The 20,510-nt window shown below is 49.0% G+C and overlaps 1 protein-coding gene across 3 annotated transcripts in view; it reads right to left on the bottom strand.

Annotated features, from left to right (window-relative positions):
• ARHGEF4 (Rho guanine nucleotide exchange factor 4) overlaps window positions 1–20,510 on the bottom strand; it is a 215,512-nt gene that overhangs the window by 5,522 nt on the left and 189,480 nt on the right. For all 3 annotated transcript variants that reach the window (XM_048313875.1, XM_048313876.1, XM_048313877.1), the window contains 5 exons: window positions 6,416–6,595; window positions 3,632–3,814; window positions 2,462–2,641; window positions 1,617–1,849; window positions 187–316 (listed from right to left, as the gene is read on the bottom strand). In XM_048313875.1, coding sequence (XP_048169832.1) covers window positions 187–316; window positions 1,617–1,849; window positions 2,462–2,641; window positions 3,632–3,814; window positions 6,416–6,595 — 906 coding nt within the window. The remainder of the gene's footprint in view (window positions 1–186; window positions 317–1,616; window positions 1,850–2,461; window positions 2,642–3,631; window positions 3,815–6,415; window positions 6,596–20,510) is intronic.

Genomic DNA, 20,510 nt, shown 5'->3' on the forward strand with positions numbered 1-20,510 from the left:
TAGACCTGCTTAATTGTACTAAAAGATAATATCTGTTTAAATAAAAAATAAAAGACTCCCCACAAAGATGGGCAGAGAGCTGAGGTAGGGCTAGACAGTGAGATGTCACTGTAGGGAGAAGCTGTGGGAAGGGCAGAAGAGGAGCAAGGTAGAACAGCTCATTCCTTGGGCAGGGAAGTCTCCTACCTCCCAGTCCTCTATGGAGCTCTGCCACTGAGCGATTTTGTCGATGTTCTCCAGCCGCCGCTTCCTCTCGTTGATGAGCCGAGCTACGTTCTTCATGGCGTTTAAGGCAGCCTCGACATCTTTAAAATCCCTGGGGAGGGGCAGAGGCGTTAGGCTGGGCAAAACAGCTCGTGGGTGTTGTACCTACACTCCACAGGAGAGCGGCCTAGCACGGAGCTGGACTGAAACCAGGAGTTCCACTTGCAGTCTGTCCCAGCTGTTCTGTGCTGGAATCAGAAGCACCTGTTCCTGTGGCAGCTTCTCAGACACTCGCTGGTTTTGAGGCACAACTTATGGTCTGGTAACAAATCTAGGCCACCTTTGGGGAAGGGAAGGGGGTAAGGAATCAAATTTAGCTACAGAGATGTAAATACGAACTGCTGGAAGAACCTCCAGGGCTTTCCAAGTCTCATTTTCTTTCTGCAACATAATACAACTTATTCACAGTGCTGCTGTTTCCATGCAGGGACTGATCTCTGGTGCAGAGGTGAAGCAGTTCAACAGTAACTGGCTTGTTTCAAACAGGAGCTGATGGCTTATCTGGCACGGTAGGACAGAGGCTGATCTGCCCTCCCCCACACACCATCTGTGGCCACCAGCTACTTCTGCTGAGTTCAGAGCAGCTGGGAAGGAGCTGAGCTGCACAACTTGGCTCTAAGGCAACTCTCAAAACATCTGTGCACTTCATTAACGAGCTTTCTGCTCCGAGGTCAGCTTCAGACAACATGCTTAGAGATTTAACAAGACATGCTTAAAACCATTCTGGGAAGTACCAGGGCTGCAATTAGGAAGGTGAAATTAAGTCAAACCACAATGGACCAATATCCATACTTTTATACAGATTTTTCATGTTTTCAGATACTTAATTAAGCGACAGTTGTTTGAGCCAAAGGTACTGCCTTCCCCCTGAAGCTGAGCAATGGATTTGGAGGCTTTGGAGCCAGCCCTGATGGGGCACCAAGTGTGCATGGCTTGACTGCTGCAGGGCACAACTTCCCACTGGTGAAGTGTAGCTATATGGACATTTTGGGATATATTCAACCAATGCTTTTGGAGGCAAAGTTCTCCACACCACCACCAGAAGCATGCAGCTCCAAAGTATGCATGTGCTGGTATCACAGCTACATGAGCAAATAAAATAGAAAAGGGCCATTTTAAAGTGGACCTTGTAACTCTTGATCTATGACAGGAAACCTCAGTGCTACTCTAGTGGAAAATTACATATTTGACATAAAAATACTTTTTTCCTGGTTTCTACAAGGTAACCCATAAGAATTGTGGTGTTGGCTGCAGTTAGTCACTGCCCTCCTTGCAAGATTCAGCACGAGCCCACTTCCATGAGAGCAGCCTGGCCCCTTGCCTGGCCCCTTCCTCCCCCCTCGCTGGCCTACCTGTGCTGGGGGTTGGTGTACTTGAGCAGCTCGGCCAGCTGCAGGGGGTATTTGCAGATTTTCTGCACGGGGGTCAGCAGGAACCCATCCAGCGAGATGTCGATCATCTTCTGCAGCAGCCGGCAGGCCTCGAAGAAGTAAACGTACTTGTTCACCTTGGTGAGGCGCGACAGCTCCATGCAGGCGTTGGGGTGGTTGTTGCAGTACTCGGAGTAGATCTGAAACTCCGTTTGCTGCAAGGGACAGGGAGGGATTTACTGCCCATGTTCCACAGGCCATGCCCTAGCACAGACTCCTGTGTGTGTTCCCTGCACAGGGAACTGTTTGGTGATTTGTGTCCTCCCCTCCCCAGGCTCTCAAGCCCGGAGACCTAAAGCTGGGGGCAGGCAGGGTGTGTAACAGGTTCAGCACCTGCAGCTCATCTGAGAGACCCAGACACTTCCACACATCCTGGTCTGAGCTCAGCTGAATGCTTTTAGAGCCCAGAGCAGCCACAGCTGATCCTGCACTGACCTGAAAATATTATCACTGCAAACCCAGGTCCCGCTCAAGATTTTGGAATCTTCCTACATTTTTGTCTGAAGTACCAAGGTCTGGCAGGACTTACAGTGTTCAGAAGATGAGGTGCTTTGAAAATGCTCTTTCCACAGCCACAAGAGCTACTGGATATTTCTTTGGGAAGTGGGGAGTGGTGGAACAGGGCCAGGGTGGGGGGTAGTAACATTTAGTTTGGTTGGATGGGTCTTTTTAAAGAAAGCTTCAGTTCTGTCAGATCAATTTCTAAACCCTCTGGCTTAATCCATGCTCAGCTACTACCCCTTACCCGTGAAGTCAATTTTACTTACGTATTCCAAGAAGCATGATCCAACCTCACTCAAATGTGGGTGGTCTTTGTTAAATTTCTTCTCTAATGCTTTAACAAATTTCTTCTGGCACCTGTAGATGTCCTCAATATTCCCAAAGATTATCTTCAGCTGTTCTTCCGTAAACATGTCTGCTCTCTTGCGGCACTGCTTAATGTAGCCCTAGGAGAAAACCAAATTGGAAAGCTTCCTGGGCACCTGCTCTGTGGCAACAGAAAGCCTCAAGGACTGCAGTCAGATGTACACCAGGTTCCTGTATTTGCTTCCTGCAGAGATGTACCCATGTTTAACTATTATTTCCTCTAGTGTTACCCTAAACATGATAGAAGCAGAAGCCAAGGCACAGGCTCCTGGCAGCCCTGGGCGATGCTGTAGCCCACACCTGAAGGAGTCACAGAGCTGCTTTCTCTCTTGCTGAAAAGCCCTTTATGTGTGTGCAGGCAATGGGGTGCTCTGACCCCAGCACTCGTAGATTCAGACCATTGAAGTCCAGTTGTGGGTCTGGTTTGGGTGCCTGTGTGAGGAGCTGCCTGACTGACTCCAGGCAGAGGAGAGCACCAAGGGATGGGGGGACACTGCAGCAGGAGAGGGTTGTTTGTGTGTGCTCCTTGCCCCAGCTGCCTCTGCTGGGAGCCACTCCACTTTGGTACCATTGCAGTGGAGAATTCTGTTCCCACAAAAAGTCCAACTACCTCCACTCCTCCAATGTGTACAATGGATGTCTGTTAGAAGAGGTGTCACAATATTCAGCATATTTGACTGTAAAGGACCCAATTGGCTGAGCATCCCCCAGTTGTTTTGATCAGAGCAAGACTTGCCTGAAGGCTGGAGTTGCTGATTATATTACCTCAGAACATATATTAGAGAGGACAGCAGTGCTAGACATTTACTTTTCTCTGGCTTGGGAAATTCAATTAATTCCATTTAATCAGAGCACAAGTGAGTGCTCCAAATGCAGAGGCATTTGGGATTTTGCTGTAATGAATTGTCTTCTGTTTTCTGAGCATATAATACCATTCAGCAGAACCGGTGAAAATACAGTCTCTTTTTCAGAAAAGTTACCTGCTTAGGGTCCCTTTCTGGGCAAGAATGGGACATACTCCATTATCCTTCAGCCAAGTTCTCACAGTCCCTTCCCCTTTTATTCCTTACCTCACAAATGTCCTTCAGGTGCTTGATGTAGTCTCTCTCTGTGCTTATGATCTCATTGATGACGTTGGTCCTCATTTGGTCTTTGGTGGTCTGGCCCATCCCAAAGCGTCGGGAGTCGTCCTCTTTGCCCCCCTCTACCTTCAGGGGGTAATCTTCCATGGGCTCATCCTGGTTTACTCGAAGCTGTGCAGGCACACAAGATGTTCACTGTTTGTATTGCTAAACACAGCTCTGCCAAGGAAGTTTGGGATAGTCGACTGAATGGCAGACGAAGAGTGAGCTCGGATAAGGTGTGAAGAGGGTGTGTATATTGCCTGGGAACATTTTCCCCTCGGGGAAGCTGAGGCCAGACAGTCACTTTGGGGAGGGTACTTTGAAGCCACATGGCAGCTGCTCCCATTGTGACCTGGGTGGTTTTAAGCAGGCATTTCTTGTGGACAGAAGTCACAGAAATAATATGGAGTCCTTCAGGAAGAATACATAATCAGGACAAAAATGGTTTATCGAGTGAAATTTTCTTAAATATATGAAGGAGCACTTTGGGAGGGAGGGGAGAACCAGTGGATGGTTGGGTTTTTATCTAGCTTTATTGTTCTCATACTGTCAATAACAGATGGCCCCTCGGTATCTGCTTCCTCAGGATTATTTAAAGAGAGTTCATTGCTAAAGTAAAAGCAGATAGAGCTGCCTGTGGGCACTACCATGGGAAGGAAGGGCACTACATGGCAGGGCTGTGTGGGACTCTCAGTCCCCCCATCAGATGGCAGCACAGCACGAGCAGAGGGAAGCACCAGGTTGGAGCCATGCTGCGCTGCAGAGTCTGCTCTGTCACCGCCGCAAAGGGCCCGAGTTAAAGCTGGCACGTACTGGGGCATTTCACTTGTGAGCTTTCTTTTTTGTAGAACTGTTGTAGCTCTCGCAGTGCCCGCGGGAATACTTTGTACATGACTCAAAGGATCAGTCCCAGCACAGAGAAGGAGTGAAAGATAGGAAGTTAAAACACACATAATTATAGGAATTTTTAGTACAATGACACAGAACTGCTGTAAACTTTTAATGTAGTTTCTTCTAGGCTCTATGACTTACCACTTGATACAAATATACCTACATATAAAAAACAGTGCATACCCCTCCCCTGTCAACACAGGCACAGATTACATTTACTCACTGCTGAAGCCCTCAAGATGTGCAATCCTGGTTCTCCTTCACAGTGAGCAGGACATCGGCAACACTTAAACTCAGACCTTGGCCTGAAACTCATGTGGAGTGACAGAGTCCTGCAGACTGACCCAAGCTTTGAGACATCCCAGCCCTCCCTGCAGTGAGCTTGAGAGTCGGTGGTAATTAGCAGGAAATCTTCGCCTGGATGCTTGAGTAAGTGTTGTAATTCCTCTGTTAAAAGAATTTCTTACTCTGCATCCCTAATGGCTAGTACTAGTCTGCTTTACTCTAAGATATTATGGCAGATTTTTTTCCAGCCAGGACAACAATTCAACTTATCAGTAACATAAAAGAAAAAAAATCTTTGTTTTCATTGCAAAAAAAAAAGCAGTTTTGTCCCCACCAGTGCTGAGGTCTTGGTACTCTTACTTGCAAAACATTCCACTGTTGGTAATAATTATCCAGCTGAGATCATCTCCTGCAACCTGTAACAAAGCATTTCAAAACTTCTCCAAGGACTTTTGCTACAGACACCAGATGACCTCGTGTCACCTCCTTTCAGCTTCACCTGGTTTTGGGTCACTGGTGATCTGAAGTGACCTGGATAAAGAGCTAAAGGGCTGAGAATCTCTGCCCTTAGACACCTAATTGCCTTTGCAGCACTGAGGAGCCTGCCCCGAGGTGGTGAAAGGTGTCAGGCACCCACACCGACAGTCACAGTCAGGAGAAAGGAAAAAAGCCTTTCTCCTCACAGCAGGACAGCAGAGCACAGCAGTTACCACCCTCCCACACTGCTGGTTTCCCTCCCACTTGCCCTGAGAGCTCAGATGTGTTTCAGAAAGCTCAGCTGGAAATTAAGCTTCTGCAGCGTGCAGTTGGGACTGTCTGGGCTGGTCTGCACAGCTGTTCTGTGTGGGCTTTGTAGCTGGCACCAAGGGACAGCGTTGGCCCACAAGCACTGAGTGTCTCAGATTGTCCCAGATGACCGCCGAGACATTTTTTGTGTCTTTCTCCTCCATTTTTAAGTGCCTGGAATACAGTGCTGTGTGACAGCCCAGCAGCCTGGTCTAAGACAAGGTGTGTGTGTGAGTCAGGTGGGTGCATACTTTGGACGTGGCATTGCACTGGCCCCAGCACCGGCTGGAGAGAGGTGTCTTTGGTGCCATGCTCATCTATATTGCCTAAGTGGACAGTGGAGTTAAGACCTCTGCCAGCTGCATCAGGGATTCCTCCAGGAGAGTGTTGCTTGCTCCTGGAAGCGGATGCCATGTGCTTGGGCACAAATCAGCCTATCTACAGATAGGTTAGCAGGAGCCAGGCTGCAAACCACCAAACAGGGCAGCTCCCCAGCTGGCATGGCACAGCTCAGCTCCACTCCAGTCTGGAGCTGAACCCTTGGCCCTGATTTACTCATGTAGAGGGAGTTCTCCACACTGGTTGCTGCTCAGCCAGGAGGGCACCCTGTACTGTAGCCACTTGTAGAGGAAGAGTACCAAGACATGCTGAACCAACTATCTCTAGCAGTGAAAGTCTGGAGGAGTCACCACAGAACATTAAACCTTGAGAAGAAGAACAAACAGCTGGTGCTAATGGAGATGGCGCAAAGAAAGATCAAGGTCTTACCCGAACAAAGCTGGCTGGAAACCAGCCTTCACTGTCCAGAATCCTCCCCCACCACCACTCCTTATTGGTGGCATCCATTACTTCGATGACTTCGCCGGCCTTGAATCCCAGCTCTTGGTCATCCATGGTGACATGGTCCCAGAGGGCTTCTGCGTACACCACGCTGCCATCGCTGATGAGCTGTGGGCAGAGCAGGTCAGACTGTCAGTCCCCCCACAACAGCAGCACCGTGTGCCAGCGTGCTTGCAGCTCTGGCAGCACGTGCTGGTAACTCTGTGCTCCCATGGGCAATGAGGAGTTAGTGCAAGGCTGGCAGTTGCTTTGCCTGACCCTGCTCTCAACAGCATTTGCTCAGAATCTCTTGGACACGCTACATTTACTACCATAAAAACATAAATTCTGGTATTTCCTACTGCTGACTTTGCCTCAGCCAGTAAACCTTGTTTGTGGAGGATGCTCTGATGCTGCCAGTGCAGCTCCGCTTTGGAAAGCCTTGAAATAAATAAAACCTTGAGCATCAATATTTAGAGATGTACTTCAGAGCAGAAAGCATTTGGAGGCCTCAGAGCTACTCTGGGATGGATAGAGCCTGAAGCCTTTAAGGTGTTTAAATGTAGCACTTAAGGTGCTTAAAATAAGACTCCTGGAGAGTTTTAGGTAATTATACTGATGAACAACAGTTATTTACTACATGCCCCATAGAGGCTCTACTCTAGGAAAAACAGGACCCCCAACAATTAAAAAAAACAGAACCAAAGCCCACGTGGCTGGAAGGTGCAAGGAGGCTCTTGAGCACAGTGATGCTGTGCCTGATGCCATTCTTGACCAATCACACCTCAGCTGTGGGGTAGCCAGGTACCACTTGGGTGCTGTTGCAGTGGTGTGTCTGTGGGCTGGTCCTGCTGGCCACTACAGCAGGAGTGCCCTATGCCACTGGTTTGTCAGGTCAGTCTCCCTTGGATTTCAGCAACTACAGAGTACATGCACAGAGTTCTCAGGGCATGAGTGTACCTGGGACTGTCTGAACACCAAGGATTTCCCCAAGAAGGCAGAGTGCATACTGGAGTTCTGCTAAAAAGGACTTGGCCATTGTGGAGTGGCAGTGAAGGCCTATTTTTCTCCAGGAAAATGATGCAATGATGAATTATGGGAAGACAACGGGAAGACACTCTGTGAGGCACAAGGGAGAAAGAGAAAAGCTGTAGGAAACCCACAATCCCTGGTAGGTGTCACAGCACTTCAGCAGCATCACCACAGTGCATGGGCCAGCCTTGCACCTTGGGCTGCTCGGTCACCCGGAGCTATCCGCTGCTCTGGGTTACTGCTTCTGCCTCTCCACAAAGGAGAGAGATGCACGTTCGAAAAGAATGTCAGGATAATAGTGAACTGAGTAAATCAGAAGAGGGTTAACGAGGCATTTGAAAGAAAATTGAAATGCATTCTGCCTTTGGATAGCAAATGCCCCTTCACTGAACCAGAAACAGCTTAATGCAGTGTCTCCATTCTGACAAAAATAACGGGATGATGGGGAAGAAGAGGGTGAGAGGTTCCCAGTTATCTACACAGTTGGTGTGTAGCCAGAGCTAGGTGGGATGCAGTGGAGTGATGCTATGTATATCTCTGTGAAAGCAGGGGATGGAGATCCACGTGGCAGCAAAAACAAAAGGGTTATTGATGTATTAAAAACAGCAGAAGTGCCTCAGAATGGTCATGTAGAAATTAGAGCCTCTCTCCCCCAAAAAGGTGCTGGGATCAGCCCAACTGAAGTGCATCCACACTAAGGCACACAGGATGAGAAACAAACAGGAGGAGCCGAAGGCTATGGTGTAGAAGGAAAACTAGGATACAAGTGCCACCACAGAAATGTTGTGGGATGACTCTCACAACTGGAGTGCTGCAGTGGGTGGCCATAAATCCTTCAGAAGGGACAGGCATGGAAGGAGAGGCAGTGGGGGAGCACTGTATGTGAGGGAGTGTTTTGCCTGTCAAGAGCTTGATGATGGTGATGACAGGGTTGAGTATTCCCCCTCCTGAGGGGCAGCAGAGGAGCAGGCACTGATCTCTGCTCTCTGGTGACCAGTGACAGGACCTACAGGGATGGCCTGAAGCTGTGTCAGGGCAGGTTTAGGTTTGATATCAGGAAAAGGTTCTTTCCGCAGAGGGTGGTTGGGCACTGAACAGGCTCCCCAGGATCATGGCCCCAAGGCTGCCAGAGCTCAAGGAACATTTGGACAACACTCTCAGACACAGGGTGGGATTCTTGGGGTGTCTGTGCAGGGCCAGAAGTTGGACTTTGGTGATCTTTGTGTGTCACTTCCAACTCAGGATATTCTATGATTCTCTGAATATATTTATCCATGATCTGGATGAGGGGATTGAGAGCACCCTCAGTAATTTAGAGGTTTTGGCTTTTTAACATAAAGCAGTGACAACAAGAGTAGGGAGGAGAGTGGATGTAAAAGTGTATTTTTCCAAACTTGGGTATCAGACTTCAGCTCCAGAAGAGCAGCTGGGCCGTGGGTGACAGCGGGTGTAGCTCACAAAAGAGCTCTGCTGCTGCTTTGGGCAATCTGCCTGCGCACAGCCCATCCATTTGCTTTAGGACTTCAGGGACTGGTGCCTGTGCAGACCACGAACTGAGCCCAGCTCCTCCTGCTGCAGGGAGGGAGAGGTAACAGGGTGAGGGGGTGGCTGGAGCCAAGCACCTGCCCTCCCCTGTAGAGGGGAGCTGATTAAATACTCCGATCTCAGTCGCAGTGCTGGGCACTCACTTGCACTTAGGTGAGCCCCACACCAGGTGACAGCAGCTGCTGCCGTGCCCTGCTGCGTTACACATCCCTGCGGGAAGGGATGGCTGTTCCTGATGGCTCAGGAAGGGGGCATAGGCTGGTAAACCTTTGCAAGAGTGGCATCCAGCAGACTTTTCAACATCCAAACTGTGACCAGCACATACAGAACATGGCTCTTTCTCAGACAAAATACCTTTGCTCTGTGCTTAAATATGCCAGCCTGGATCAGTGCTCCAAGTACAATGTGGAGGCTGGCACACACACCGTGGCCATTACCAGAGAGAGACTTCCTCCAGCATTGAGATGATCACACAAACAGAGCACTGGTGATGTGAAGGCATTAAAACCACACAGTACCAAGCTGTCACCTATTGGTAACTAGATGAGAAGACAAGAGACCAAGCCTGACCTAGCATTAACAGCACATAGGGCTGATACACTCAGCTCATGGAGCCACATGGTTCTACTCAGTCACTGAAAGACATGGGGCTGAGTAGAGAATCCTCAGCTGGTATTTTAGTCCATACATTAATATGAATACCTTAAATTTTCCCTATTCAACAACAGCCATGTTGTGGATATGATTTGCAAAATACAGGAAGTCACAACTCTGGGATAACCAGCCTGGCCAAATAGGCAGGCAAGACACTGCCAGTTCTCATGCAAAGGAATAAATAAAAAAAATACACCTGAACAACAGGCCAGGATTTGTTTAACTGACAACAAACATCATGTTTCTAGGGAGGAATGATCTATATGGACTAAAGCACGAAATAAAGAGCAAAAAAATATTTCATCTGTTCTTGGGATTATCTCAATTAATTTGATACAGCAGCACTTAACACACCTTCATGTGTTCAGGCTGACAGGCTCTGCCTGGTCCCCTCCCTGCCCTGCTTCCTCCTGTGCTGGTACCCTGGGGTGGGCAGGGGCAGACCTGGATGCTGAGCAGTGCTCAGGGATCACCGTGGGCTGGGCTCTGCTTCTCTTTGCCCCCAGTTCAGGCTGTGCCTTATGCTGCTGTTTTCCATTGTATCCAGTCCAACTCCTAGGCTGATACAAAAATACCAAATACACCCAGTGAAACAGCCCCTTTCCCAGAGCAGGTACTGTTGGGTAACTCTGAGCCAGGACTGGCATTTCCATGGCACAGGAGCACCTACGGTGACACACATCACTGCAGCAAGGAGAGCTGCCCAGCTGGGGTCAGAGTGCTGCCCTGTCCTGCCCTGGGGGCAAGCTGCTACGGGAAGGAGGGTCAGGACTCTCCCTGCCCAGGGAGGACAAAACACACCAGAAGATAAAAGGGTTTTGGCAAAATGTGTTCGAGGTGGCACAATCAAGCTCTGCTGAGGGAGCTGCTTGGCTTCCAGAGGAGCAGGGATGGAAGGTAATGCTCACCACTGCCAAACATGGCACCTCCTCGGCTCAAAAGGCTCAGCTCACCACATGTTTGATCTTTGCAATTAAAGCAAGGTTTGAAAAACAACTACTAATTTTCATGAAACAACATTTATGTGCTGGCTTTGTAATGTCAAGGACAACTCAGTACGTGTTCTTGAAGAGGCCCAAACAAGTGTATAGCAGAGAAAAGTTAGAAGACAGAATGCAAACCAGCCACCCCACAGCTGCTCTAGCTCCTGCAGCTGGCAGTGGGGAAAACAATTAGAAATCAACATTTTTCTTTGTTTATAAAATCATTTAACTTTGTAGACAGCAGCATTTGCAACCCAAAGGCAGCACTAACACAGATGCTTTGAATCTGAAAATCGAGGGCAGCTCTGCTACTGCCCTGGCCTTTCTGTGTCCCCACTGCAGCCCCAGGCTCCTGTTCCAGCCCTCCCCGCTGCGAGGGGAAGGTGCTGGGGCAGCTCCTCCCGTGGCACAGATGGAGGGGGAGGATCAGTGCATGGCTCCTCCGAGCAGTATCTAGACAGAGGCTGCCAAGGAGGAGATGCAGCCAGGGCTGTTGCACAGAGCTGCCCCAAATCAAGTCCATTACATGTGGGCAAACAGATCCAGCATGTCAGGGCCCATTCTATGGGCTTGTTTGCGTTGCAGCTACTTGGTCCCTGTCTGTCTCAGGCTGGACACCTTGACACAATTACCTTGTGTGTCCTGGTCTTGTTCTGACAGGACCTCCAGGCAATACTAACAGAGATGAAAGATCTCAGCAATTTACAGGAGTGATGAGGATGCCTTTAGGAAATATTTATCTTTGAGCTACTCCTTTCTATTTGAATAAAATTTGAATAGCTTTCTCTTGACAATGCCAAGTACAGCAGATCATGCAGAGCTAAAAAATAAACCCAGGAGCATCAAAAGAACTGGGAAAAGGGAAGTTCAGGGAGAAGGTGCCAATAGAATGGAATTTATTTTTCAGCTCTGTGGCCCTAAAACAGACATGTTCCACAAAGACCACCTCAGACCAGCCCTTCCTGGTGAGCTAAAATGGTTGCCACGAAGCCTGTGCTCATTGCTTGACCTCCCGAACTTGTGTGTTACAGACTGAAGCTGAACTGGTCCAGCACACCAAACATTTAAGCCCTGCAGCAGTCCTGATCCCAGAGGCAAAGCCCTCCCACAGCTCCAGTTCCTTCACCAGTCACTTTGCTTCCAGAGCTTCTCCTCTGCCTCTCTCATGCAAGGTGCAGCAGAGGAGTGAAAGAAAAATTACTTATGCACTTGACCCAAAGTAGTGCTTCATTCACACAAATACTTATTTTCTCTAAACATGGGCAGAAGCCAACTGGCCTCTGCCTTGAACAGAACCCATGGGACAGTTCTGAAATTGTCCTGACACCTTGCTCTTGCTTCCTCTCAAAATTTTTAGCTTCACTGTCTAATGATGGACAACAGAGATTAAATTTATCTCACAGAGCTTCTGTCATCTGAGCAGCAGGCACTGAGTCTGAACGAGTTATCTGGATTGTCTTTTGGGAGCATCTCCCCCTGTGGGGAGAGACAGGCACCCCAGGGAAGGGCTCATCTTCAGCATCTCTCTGAGCATGATGAGCTAAGCAAGCCCCTGGGGTTCCTGTCTCCCCTCACTGCCAGGCAAGAATTTGGGCTTGCTCTGCTAGACTGGACTTGCTGCCTGGCTGCAGGGTGCCAGAACCACTGACAGCTCTGCAGCCACAGCAAACACTTCATTGCTTCTTGCTGCTCCTCTGCCCTCGTGTTCCAGGGTAACACGAGCCCTCCCTGCCAGTGTGACAGCGGGCACGTGTCCCCTCGTGGGCAGTGCTCGTGTTCATTGCTTCATTCACAGGCCCACACACCCTGCCTCCAGTCAAGCCGTGCCCTTGGCATTTGTTGCCCTTTTGCCTGCACTGTAAGCTGCATATTTTTCAGCACAGATTTTTGAGACTGATTAAGGATAGTGGAGGACTCCCAGGCATTTACCAAGCACTGCAGATCTCCATTCAAAATGTTGTAGTTTGACAGTGATTCTCCTTAACAAATCTAAAAAGTCAGTCAACAAAGATCTTAATCCAGCTAAGTGTGCTACACTGATATTCCACAGTGCTGCTTTTTTAATCAGTGCCTGTAGTTAAGCTCCTCATGTGACATGTAGTACAGCTGCCTCCATTTACCAAACATTCAAAATTTGTCATCACATTTATTTGGTAAGAACTATTTTCCACAAAACCATTCTGACTGGCATTAATTACATTATTCCCTTTTATTTATATCATCTGAGTCCTGATTGCCCCTCAGAAGTGATTTAAACAGATGGGAAGAGGAGGAGGGTCCCCCCCGCAGCAGGCAAGGAGAAGCTTTGAAAGCTCCCTTTTTCCAGTGCTGCAGGAGGAGGGAAGCAGCCCTTGTGGGAAGTGGAGGAGGCAGAGCTGTGCTTCATGCTGAGTGAACCTGTGTGTAAAGAGTCTGGCATGAGAAAGCCTGCCAGGTGCAAGTCCCCTAGGTGCCATTAAATGTGATCCTTCAAACTCCAGAGTGGTGCAAGAACCTCCCAGTTCCTCACCTAAGATGTGGGAGCTGATTATTACAATGCAAAAGAAAACAACTTGAAAATTGCTTTCAACCTTTTACTTTTGGCTGAAATAATTCAGGAAAGTTCTTCTGAAAGAGTGAGGATAGTCACCTGTAGCTAAGGACGACACCTAAATCACCTCAACCCTGTCAGTGCCCTCAGTACTCCAACCATCACTCTCCCATGACCTGTCAAGGGAGTCTGCTAATTTGGGGAACTAAGATCCTTAAGTTTTGGCATAAGGAAAAGCCAGGAGCAAAGCCCTTCTCATGCCTCTCAGTAACTCTGCGAGAGGTTGTCTTTGTATCACACTTTACAGTTGCACATTGCAGCTGCTGGCAACATGTACAGTAAGCAAAGCTGTAAAATAGCTTCCATTTTAACCTGTCAAACAATTTTCCAGAGGACATTTGTTGAAAGTTCTGTATATAACACATTTATTTCCTGGTATAAGTGGAATGTATTTTTCATTCTTTCTAAGCAAGTAGATACAACACTGAGTGACAGGGTGACAAAATGGCAAAGAAATTCTACACTGACAAATGTAACACAAACAATATCAAACACAAGTGACCGACTAAATGAGCTGCTCCTCAGGAATGTCTCTGCAGACCCATTTAAGAAAATATTGGCCCTCTCCATCAGGGTCAGAAAGCCCAAACATCAGGAATGACTCAGAAAGAGAGAGGAGAACTAGGCAAGGCACAAAGAGCAGCATGAATCAAACGTGAGAAGAGTTTCTAGGCCAGCACAAGCTAAACAGACCTTGAAGTTGCAACAGAGACAGGTGGATGGAGGGTGGCCATGAGCTGAAGGCTTAAAAAAAGGTTATTTCTAATCCAGGCTGCTGGGTGCCCAGTGAAACCACCAGGCAAGAAGCTTGGTACAAAAGCAGTACCTTTTCCCTGTGGTGCATAATTATGCTGTGCCACAGGAAACCCCGCAGCCGAACACAGAGATGATTTTAAAAAAGATTAAGCAAAATGTATGTCCTTGAAGGACATTTAAACACATCCTGTCTGGATACAGCCCATCAAGGACCTTAAACACAGCTGGGAAGGGACACAAGGCAAAGGGCCAAGAGCCAGGCCATACTTGCCCTTATTCCTGAGCAGTGACCCAAGTCACAGGTAAAAGTGTCACTGGCTGGCCCTACAGGCCTGGGCATTCGGGCAGTAAAATTTATCTCACAGAGCAGTAGGACATTAGGGTAGTAAAAAGCATAGAAGGAAAGAAATGTTGACTATTCATATTACCCACAGATACTTCTTAAAAACAGTGAGCCCTGAAAATGTTGACCTGGCAGGCACAGATACATCCCATGAGGTACAGCAACACTGTCACTCAGGTGGAAAATTAGCAGTTGCCAACACAGTAATTACAGGGACATTAGGATGTCCCCTGGGGTAGGGCTGTTTCTCTCCTGGCTGGGACTCCTCAGCGCTTCCACGCAGCTTCGATATAACAGATCCCACACACTCCATCCTACATGAGCAACCCTTGCCAGGCACACACATCTGGAGTAGCCATTCATCCCTACACATGGATGTCTAACTCTTGGCATCCTTTTTTTTCTCCAGAAAGGAGGATGAAAGTGTACCCACGGAAACCTGGCCGTCCAGATACTGCCTGGGAGAAAGAGTCCCTGCACAGGTCACAGGAGCAGGTATGTGCCACATCCTCACTCAAAATGTCCAGAAAGGCCTTTGCAATTAAGAGTTCAAAGGACCTCAAAACCTCCTTAAAGACAGAGAACTTAAGTCATTCCAAGGCTCTAAATCAGCTTAAACTCATCTAAGGCCCTACAGTGTTTTAAGCATTTTAAACCCATCTAAAGCCTTAAAGTGGCTTAAGGAGCTTGAAATACTCTAAGGCTTAAAAGTGATTTAAGAAACTCTAACTTTTGGCTAACTCACTCCTTATACCTCTCCCAGCTGTGGCACCCCTCACTCCTCACCAAGCCACACAGTCCCATTTACCCCAGACAGCCCAGATGCCACTGGAACAGCACCTGGAAAGTGTCCATATACTCTTCTCCTACTTTCTTTGGTTTCAAAGACTGGAAAGGTGCGAGGCCTGGAGTTGAACTCTCAGGTTTGAACAAGACTTTGACCTAGGGCTCACACATCTACAAAGTTTGTAGTTTCTGGTTCTAGTTTGGCTGTAGATGAAAATTGTGTCAGATTGCCTGACTCCCCACTTCACCTCACCAGGAGTTTTGAAGTCTACACTCACTGCAGAGGATGAAGCAAACCTGGTTAACACAATTTTTGTATTTTCTGATGCCCTGAATTTAACTGTACGACCTGAGAACAGAAACAGCCCAGGATGTTTCTGTTTGGTTGTTCACACATTTAAAAGTGATTGCTGTTGCATCTTGTTTACACTATCATTTCTCAGACACCCAAGTAGAAACTATTTTCATCAGAAAATTTTATTTAATGCTACATTAACACATTTCTGTGTCACTTATGCTTTGCCCGTTCTCCTCTTGCTGCTGCTGCAGGACTACCCTTCCCTTGTGCACTCCCACCGGCACATTCCCTTGGGATATTTCCTCTCCTTTTCCCTCTCTGCAGGACAGCTCCTGATTCCACTGCATCTCCCACGACTTAATTTTGGAATTTTGCCTATCTACCTCCTCTTTTGCTTTCTCTTTCATCATTATTTCTTTGGACAAATGAGGAATATACTCTACAGATCCCTCAGGATAATGTATCCAAACCAGTTCAGCTGTAGCTATTCTGACACACAGATTTATTGAGGATAAATGCTGCATCCTGGCTCGTTGAAGAAGGAAAGGAAAAGGAACCATAAAGGTCCCAGGCTTTCTGCCTGCTGATGACTCTTGCTATGCCCTTCCCCTAAGAGATACAGCAAGTTACAGAATCAGTTACAGCTTGAAGGCAAATTAATCTAAATTTGTTTTACAAATAAGGTTAAAGAAAACATTTAAAAGCAGATACAAATCGCATTGACTAACAAACCCTTCTGAATCATCCAAAGGTCAGCATCCAGCCCACAACACAGTGCATGGCTTTCCTTTCCCTGTGTGTGCATGAGTTAATTGTAATGGAACACACTGCAAAAAACATGTTGAAATCAGTTGTACTGCTCCTATCTCCTGTGAAAACATCTCCCTTGAATTAAACTGTGCCAAAGTCTGTACAACACTGGCAGGTGCTGGCAGACATGCTGGGCCAACACAGATTGTTTATCAGTTTCCATGACGTAGCTCAAAGATGGTCTCCCTGCCTCAAAAGAACCATGCACAGTTTAGTATCCATTTTCTTTCTTCACTTTTTCCTGAGAGAAACCTACAGGGTTTTGGTGACACAAAACTTACAATTTCTACCACTACCACCACCCCCCATCCACTTTCTGGTGATCTCTTTCCCATTGTACACACACTGAGCTAGATCCTTTCTTCACAGAACTAAGAATTGCTGTTTGTCCTATTGTTTGAAAATGGGGCAGAGGAAAATCTGAATAACAGAGGAGAAGAACAAAAAAAGACCTTGATAATGTCTCACTGTCAGGCAAAGGAGGCTGACTAAGCCTTTGTTTTTGGTTAATATCTGTAAATATAAAAATGAGTCATTTCTTTTGTAGTCCCTACAGAAGGTTCTTCAAGTTATGTACACCCCAGGAAAAAACCACCTTTTCCTATTTTCCTACCTCTGCTAGGTAAAGAAGACGTTCAGGAAGCAGCAGCTTCCTGGGATCTTCTGAGGCCCTGTACTATTATGCTTTTGAATATATCCATTTTATTCATTTGTCTCACATCCACATCATCTGGATGATGAGATTTAATGGCCTAAATAAAGCCAAGGCCTCAAACCAGAACCACATTCCTGTTTCCAAGACCACATGGCAAACAAGCCCTCTAACTGCAGGCGACCAGAGCAGCAGGACACAGCTTCTTTGGTCCAAATAGGAAATCATACACCTCCTGCTGTGCACCAGTTCTTACTTCAGTCACCCTGACTCCCTGCACAACCCTCCCATAGTGGCCACAGCTTTCCAGTAGGACAAAGCAGAGGCAACTCAGCTTCAGCCGAGCACGTTCTGGTAGGTAAGGCAGTGATGGACTCCTGCCATTCCCAGCACTCCTCTCTTGGCATCCAGTGCAAATCTTCTCACTACGTAATTAGATAATGCTTACTATAACAAGTCCTGACTCCTGGGCACTACAGGTGTGAACTGGGATGCTAAAAATACCAAGTCATGACTCCTTTGCAGCCTGTCTTTTACTAATCTCCTGCTGGAACTATTTCATTTGCTGAGGTGAGGAAAGCTGTGTTAGGCTGCTGCTGAGAGATCCTGGTGTAGCTGCTTGGATTCACACGTGATGCCTCTATAAAGTGGTTTTATTTCCATATAATGTTTTCCACAACACTGCAGATACCCAACATGCCAGGAACAGACCAGCTCATGGTTCAGAACAAGCACAAGCAGTCAAGCCCTGCTGTCCCTGTGCTGCCTGGAGCTGCAGTACCTCAAAGGCTGTAGGCACTGGGCCTGGAAATACCACTCATGTACTGCCCCTGCACAGTGGCCACTACAAACCAGCACAGCTGGCAGGAGACCACACACTGATCCCGTACTGACTGATTCTTGAGCTGATATCCCAAATAGACACAGCACTGAACAAGCACAAGATTTTCAGGTGTGCTGTTTGCTCCATGCCCTGTGTCCCCTTGGCTTTGCCCAGGAGCCTGCTCTGGACAGGAGCAGCTGCAGGAAGGACAGAGAGGGCTGAAGGCAACCCTTGTTCCCCCAGCTGGTGGAGGCTCTACTTGCTCTACCACCAAGGGACAGCAGAGATTCAGGTGCCCAGTGTCAAACTGGTGCTTTTTGGAAGGAAAAGCATGCTGGAAGGGGCTGTGCTAGGGTCTCACTCCAGGGAGGGAGAAGGGAAAGACAGGACCTCTGTGCTGCAGTGGGACGGGTGGGACCAGAGCCCTTGTTCCAGAGGGGCCAGATCTCCTGGGTAGTTGCAAGGGAGAGCAAACTCCCCAATTTCCCTCTTAGTGGTCCTTCACACCTGACTGACTGAAAGGCTGACCAACGCCCTCTTGGTGCTTGGGGAGACATTTTTCTTTTAGCACCTCCAACGCAGGTGAGCTATCACATTTATCAGTACAAATGCAGAAAGCTTGCATGCACACAACAGGACAAAGAAAGCCAGTGTGGTGTGGGACAGGTCCATGCCACCTCTCTGAGTCCCATTTCGGTCACTGCCAAGTGCACACACAGAGTGGGTACATTGTATGTGGCAACCAGAGTCATGCCTGGAGCAATCCTGGCCAAAGAACACATACAAAGATTCATATAAGACATAATTTTATTCCAGTTTGCAGCACATTCTGTAGTTAACAAGGCCAGTGACACAGCATCAATTAACAAGTACTCTCCCTCTTGAAATCTTTCTTTAACCTGCAAAAAGTGGCTTCTTTTGTTGTGTGTTAATTTTTTAATTTATTTTAAATCAAAACACTGGAAGCTGTAATTAAAAGTAATTGTTGATGGTATCATCCTAAGTGCTTACTGTGTTTCTTATCTGGCCAGCTCATGCCTTGGATTCCAAGAATAAATCACAAAGACAGAATCACCACAGAAATGAGTTTAGCCTGGGAGAACAAATTAAGCAAAGATATAATCTAAAGCCCAGATCTCCCTTTGGAAATGATGTCTTGGTCTCAAACCCCTGTTCACAGATGCTCTTTGCTCTCACAAGGCTCAAAGCAGAGCAGTAGCAGAGCTGTTGTCTGTTACACGTTCTGGTGAACTTGCCCCACACAGCACCGCACATCCCTGTCCCTGCAGGGCTCAGGGCACCGCACAGCACATCCCTGTCCCTGCAGGGCTCAGGGCACGGCACATCCCTGTCCCTGCAGGGCTCAGGGCACCATACAGCACATCCCTGTCCCTGCAGGGCTCAGGGCACGGCACATCCCTGTCCCTGCAGGGCTCAGGGCACAGCACATCCCTGTCCCTGCAGGGCTCAGGGCACAGCACATCCCTGTCCCTACAGGGCTCAGGGCACCGCACGGCACATCCCTGTCCCTGCAGGGCTCAGGGCACGGCACATCCCTGTCCCTGCAGGGCTCAGGGCACGGCACATCCCTGTCCCTGCAGGGCTCAGGGCACCATACAGCACATCCCTGTCCCTGCAGGGCTCAGGGCACCGCACATCCCTGTCCCTGCAGGGCTCAGGGCACAGCACATCCCTGTCCCTGCAGGGCTCAGGGCACCATACAGCACATCCCTGTCCCTGCAGGGCTCAGGGCACCGCACAGCACATCCCTGTCCCTGCAGGGCTCAGGGCACCATACAGCACATCCCTGTCCCTGCAGGGCTCAGGGCACCATACAGCACATCCCTGTCCCTGCAGGGCTCAGGGCACCATACAGCACATCCCTGTCCCTGCAGGGCTCAGGGCACCGCACATCCCTGTCCCTACAGGGCTCAGGGCACAGCACATCCCTGTCCCTGCAGGGCTCAGGGCACCGCACATCCCTGTCCCTGCAGGGCTCAGGGCACAGCACATCCCTGTCCCTGCAGGGCTCAGGGCACCATACAGCACATCCCTGTCCCTGCAGGGCTCAGGGCACCGCACAGCACATCCCTGTCCCTGCAGGGCTCAGGGCACCATACAGCACATCCCTGTCCCTGCAGGGCTCAGGGCACCATACAGCACATCCCTGTCCCTGCAGGGCTCAGGGCACCGCACATCCCTGTCCCTGCAGGGCTCAGGGCACAGCACATCCCTGTCCCTGCAGGGCTCAGGGCACCTCACAGCACATCCCTGTCCCTACAGGGCTCAGGGCACGGCGCGTCCCTGTCCCTACAGGGCTCAGGGCACAGCACATCCCTGTCCCTACAGGGCTCAGGGCACAGCACATCCCTGTCCCTGCAGGGCTCAGGGCACAGCACATCCCTGTCCCTGCAGGGCTCAGGGCACCGCACAGCACATCCCTGTCCCTGCAGGGCTCAGGGCACAGCACATCCCTGTCCCTGCAGGGCTCAGGGCACCGCACAGCACATCCCTGTCCCTGCAGGGCTCAGGGCACCGCACAGCACATCCCTGTCCCTGCAGGGCTCCCTGCCGGGCACAGGGCACCGCACAGCACATCCCTGTCCCTGCAGGGCTCAGGGCACGGCACATCCCTGTCCCTGCAGGGCTCAGGGCACGGCTCATCCCTGTCCCTGCAGGGCTCAGGGCACCTCACAGCACATCCCTGTCCCTACAGGGCTCAGGGCACCGCACAGCACATCCCTGTCCCTGCAGGGCTCAGGGCACCGCACA

This window comes from Corvus hawaiiensis, chromosome 10 (genome assembly GCF_020740725.1).
Source record: "Corvus hawaiiensis isolate bCorHaw1 chromosome 10, bCorHaw1.pri.cur, whole genome shotgun sequence".
NCBI classification, from domain to species: domain Eukaryota; kingdom Metazoa; phylum Chordata; class Aves; order Passeriformes; family Corvidae; genus Corvus; species Corvus hawaiiensis.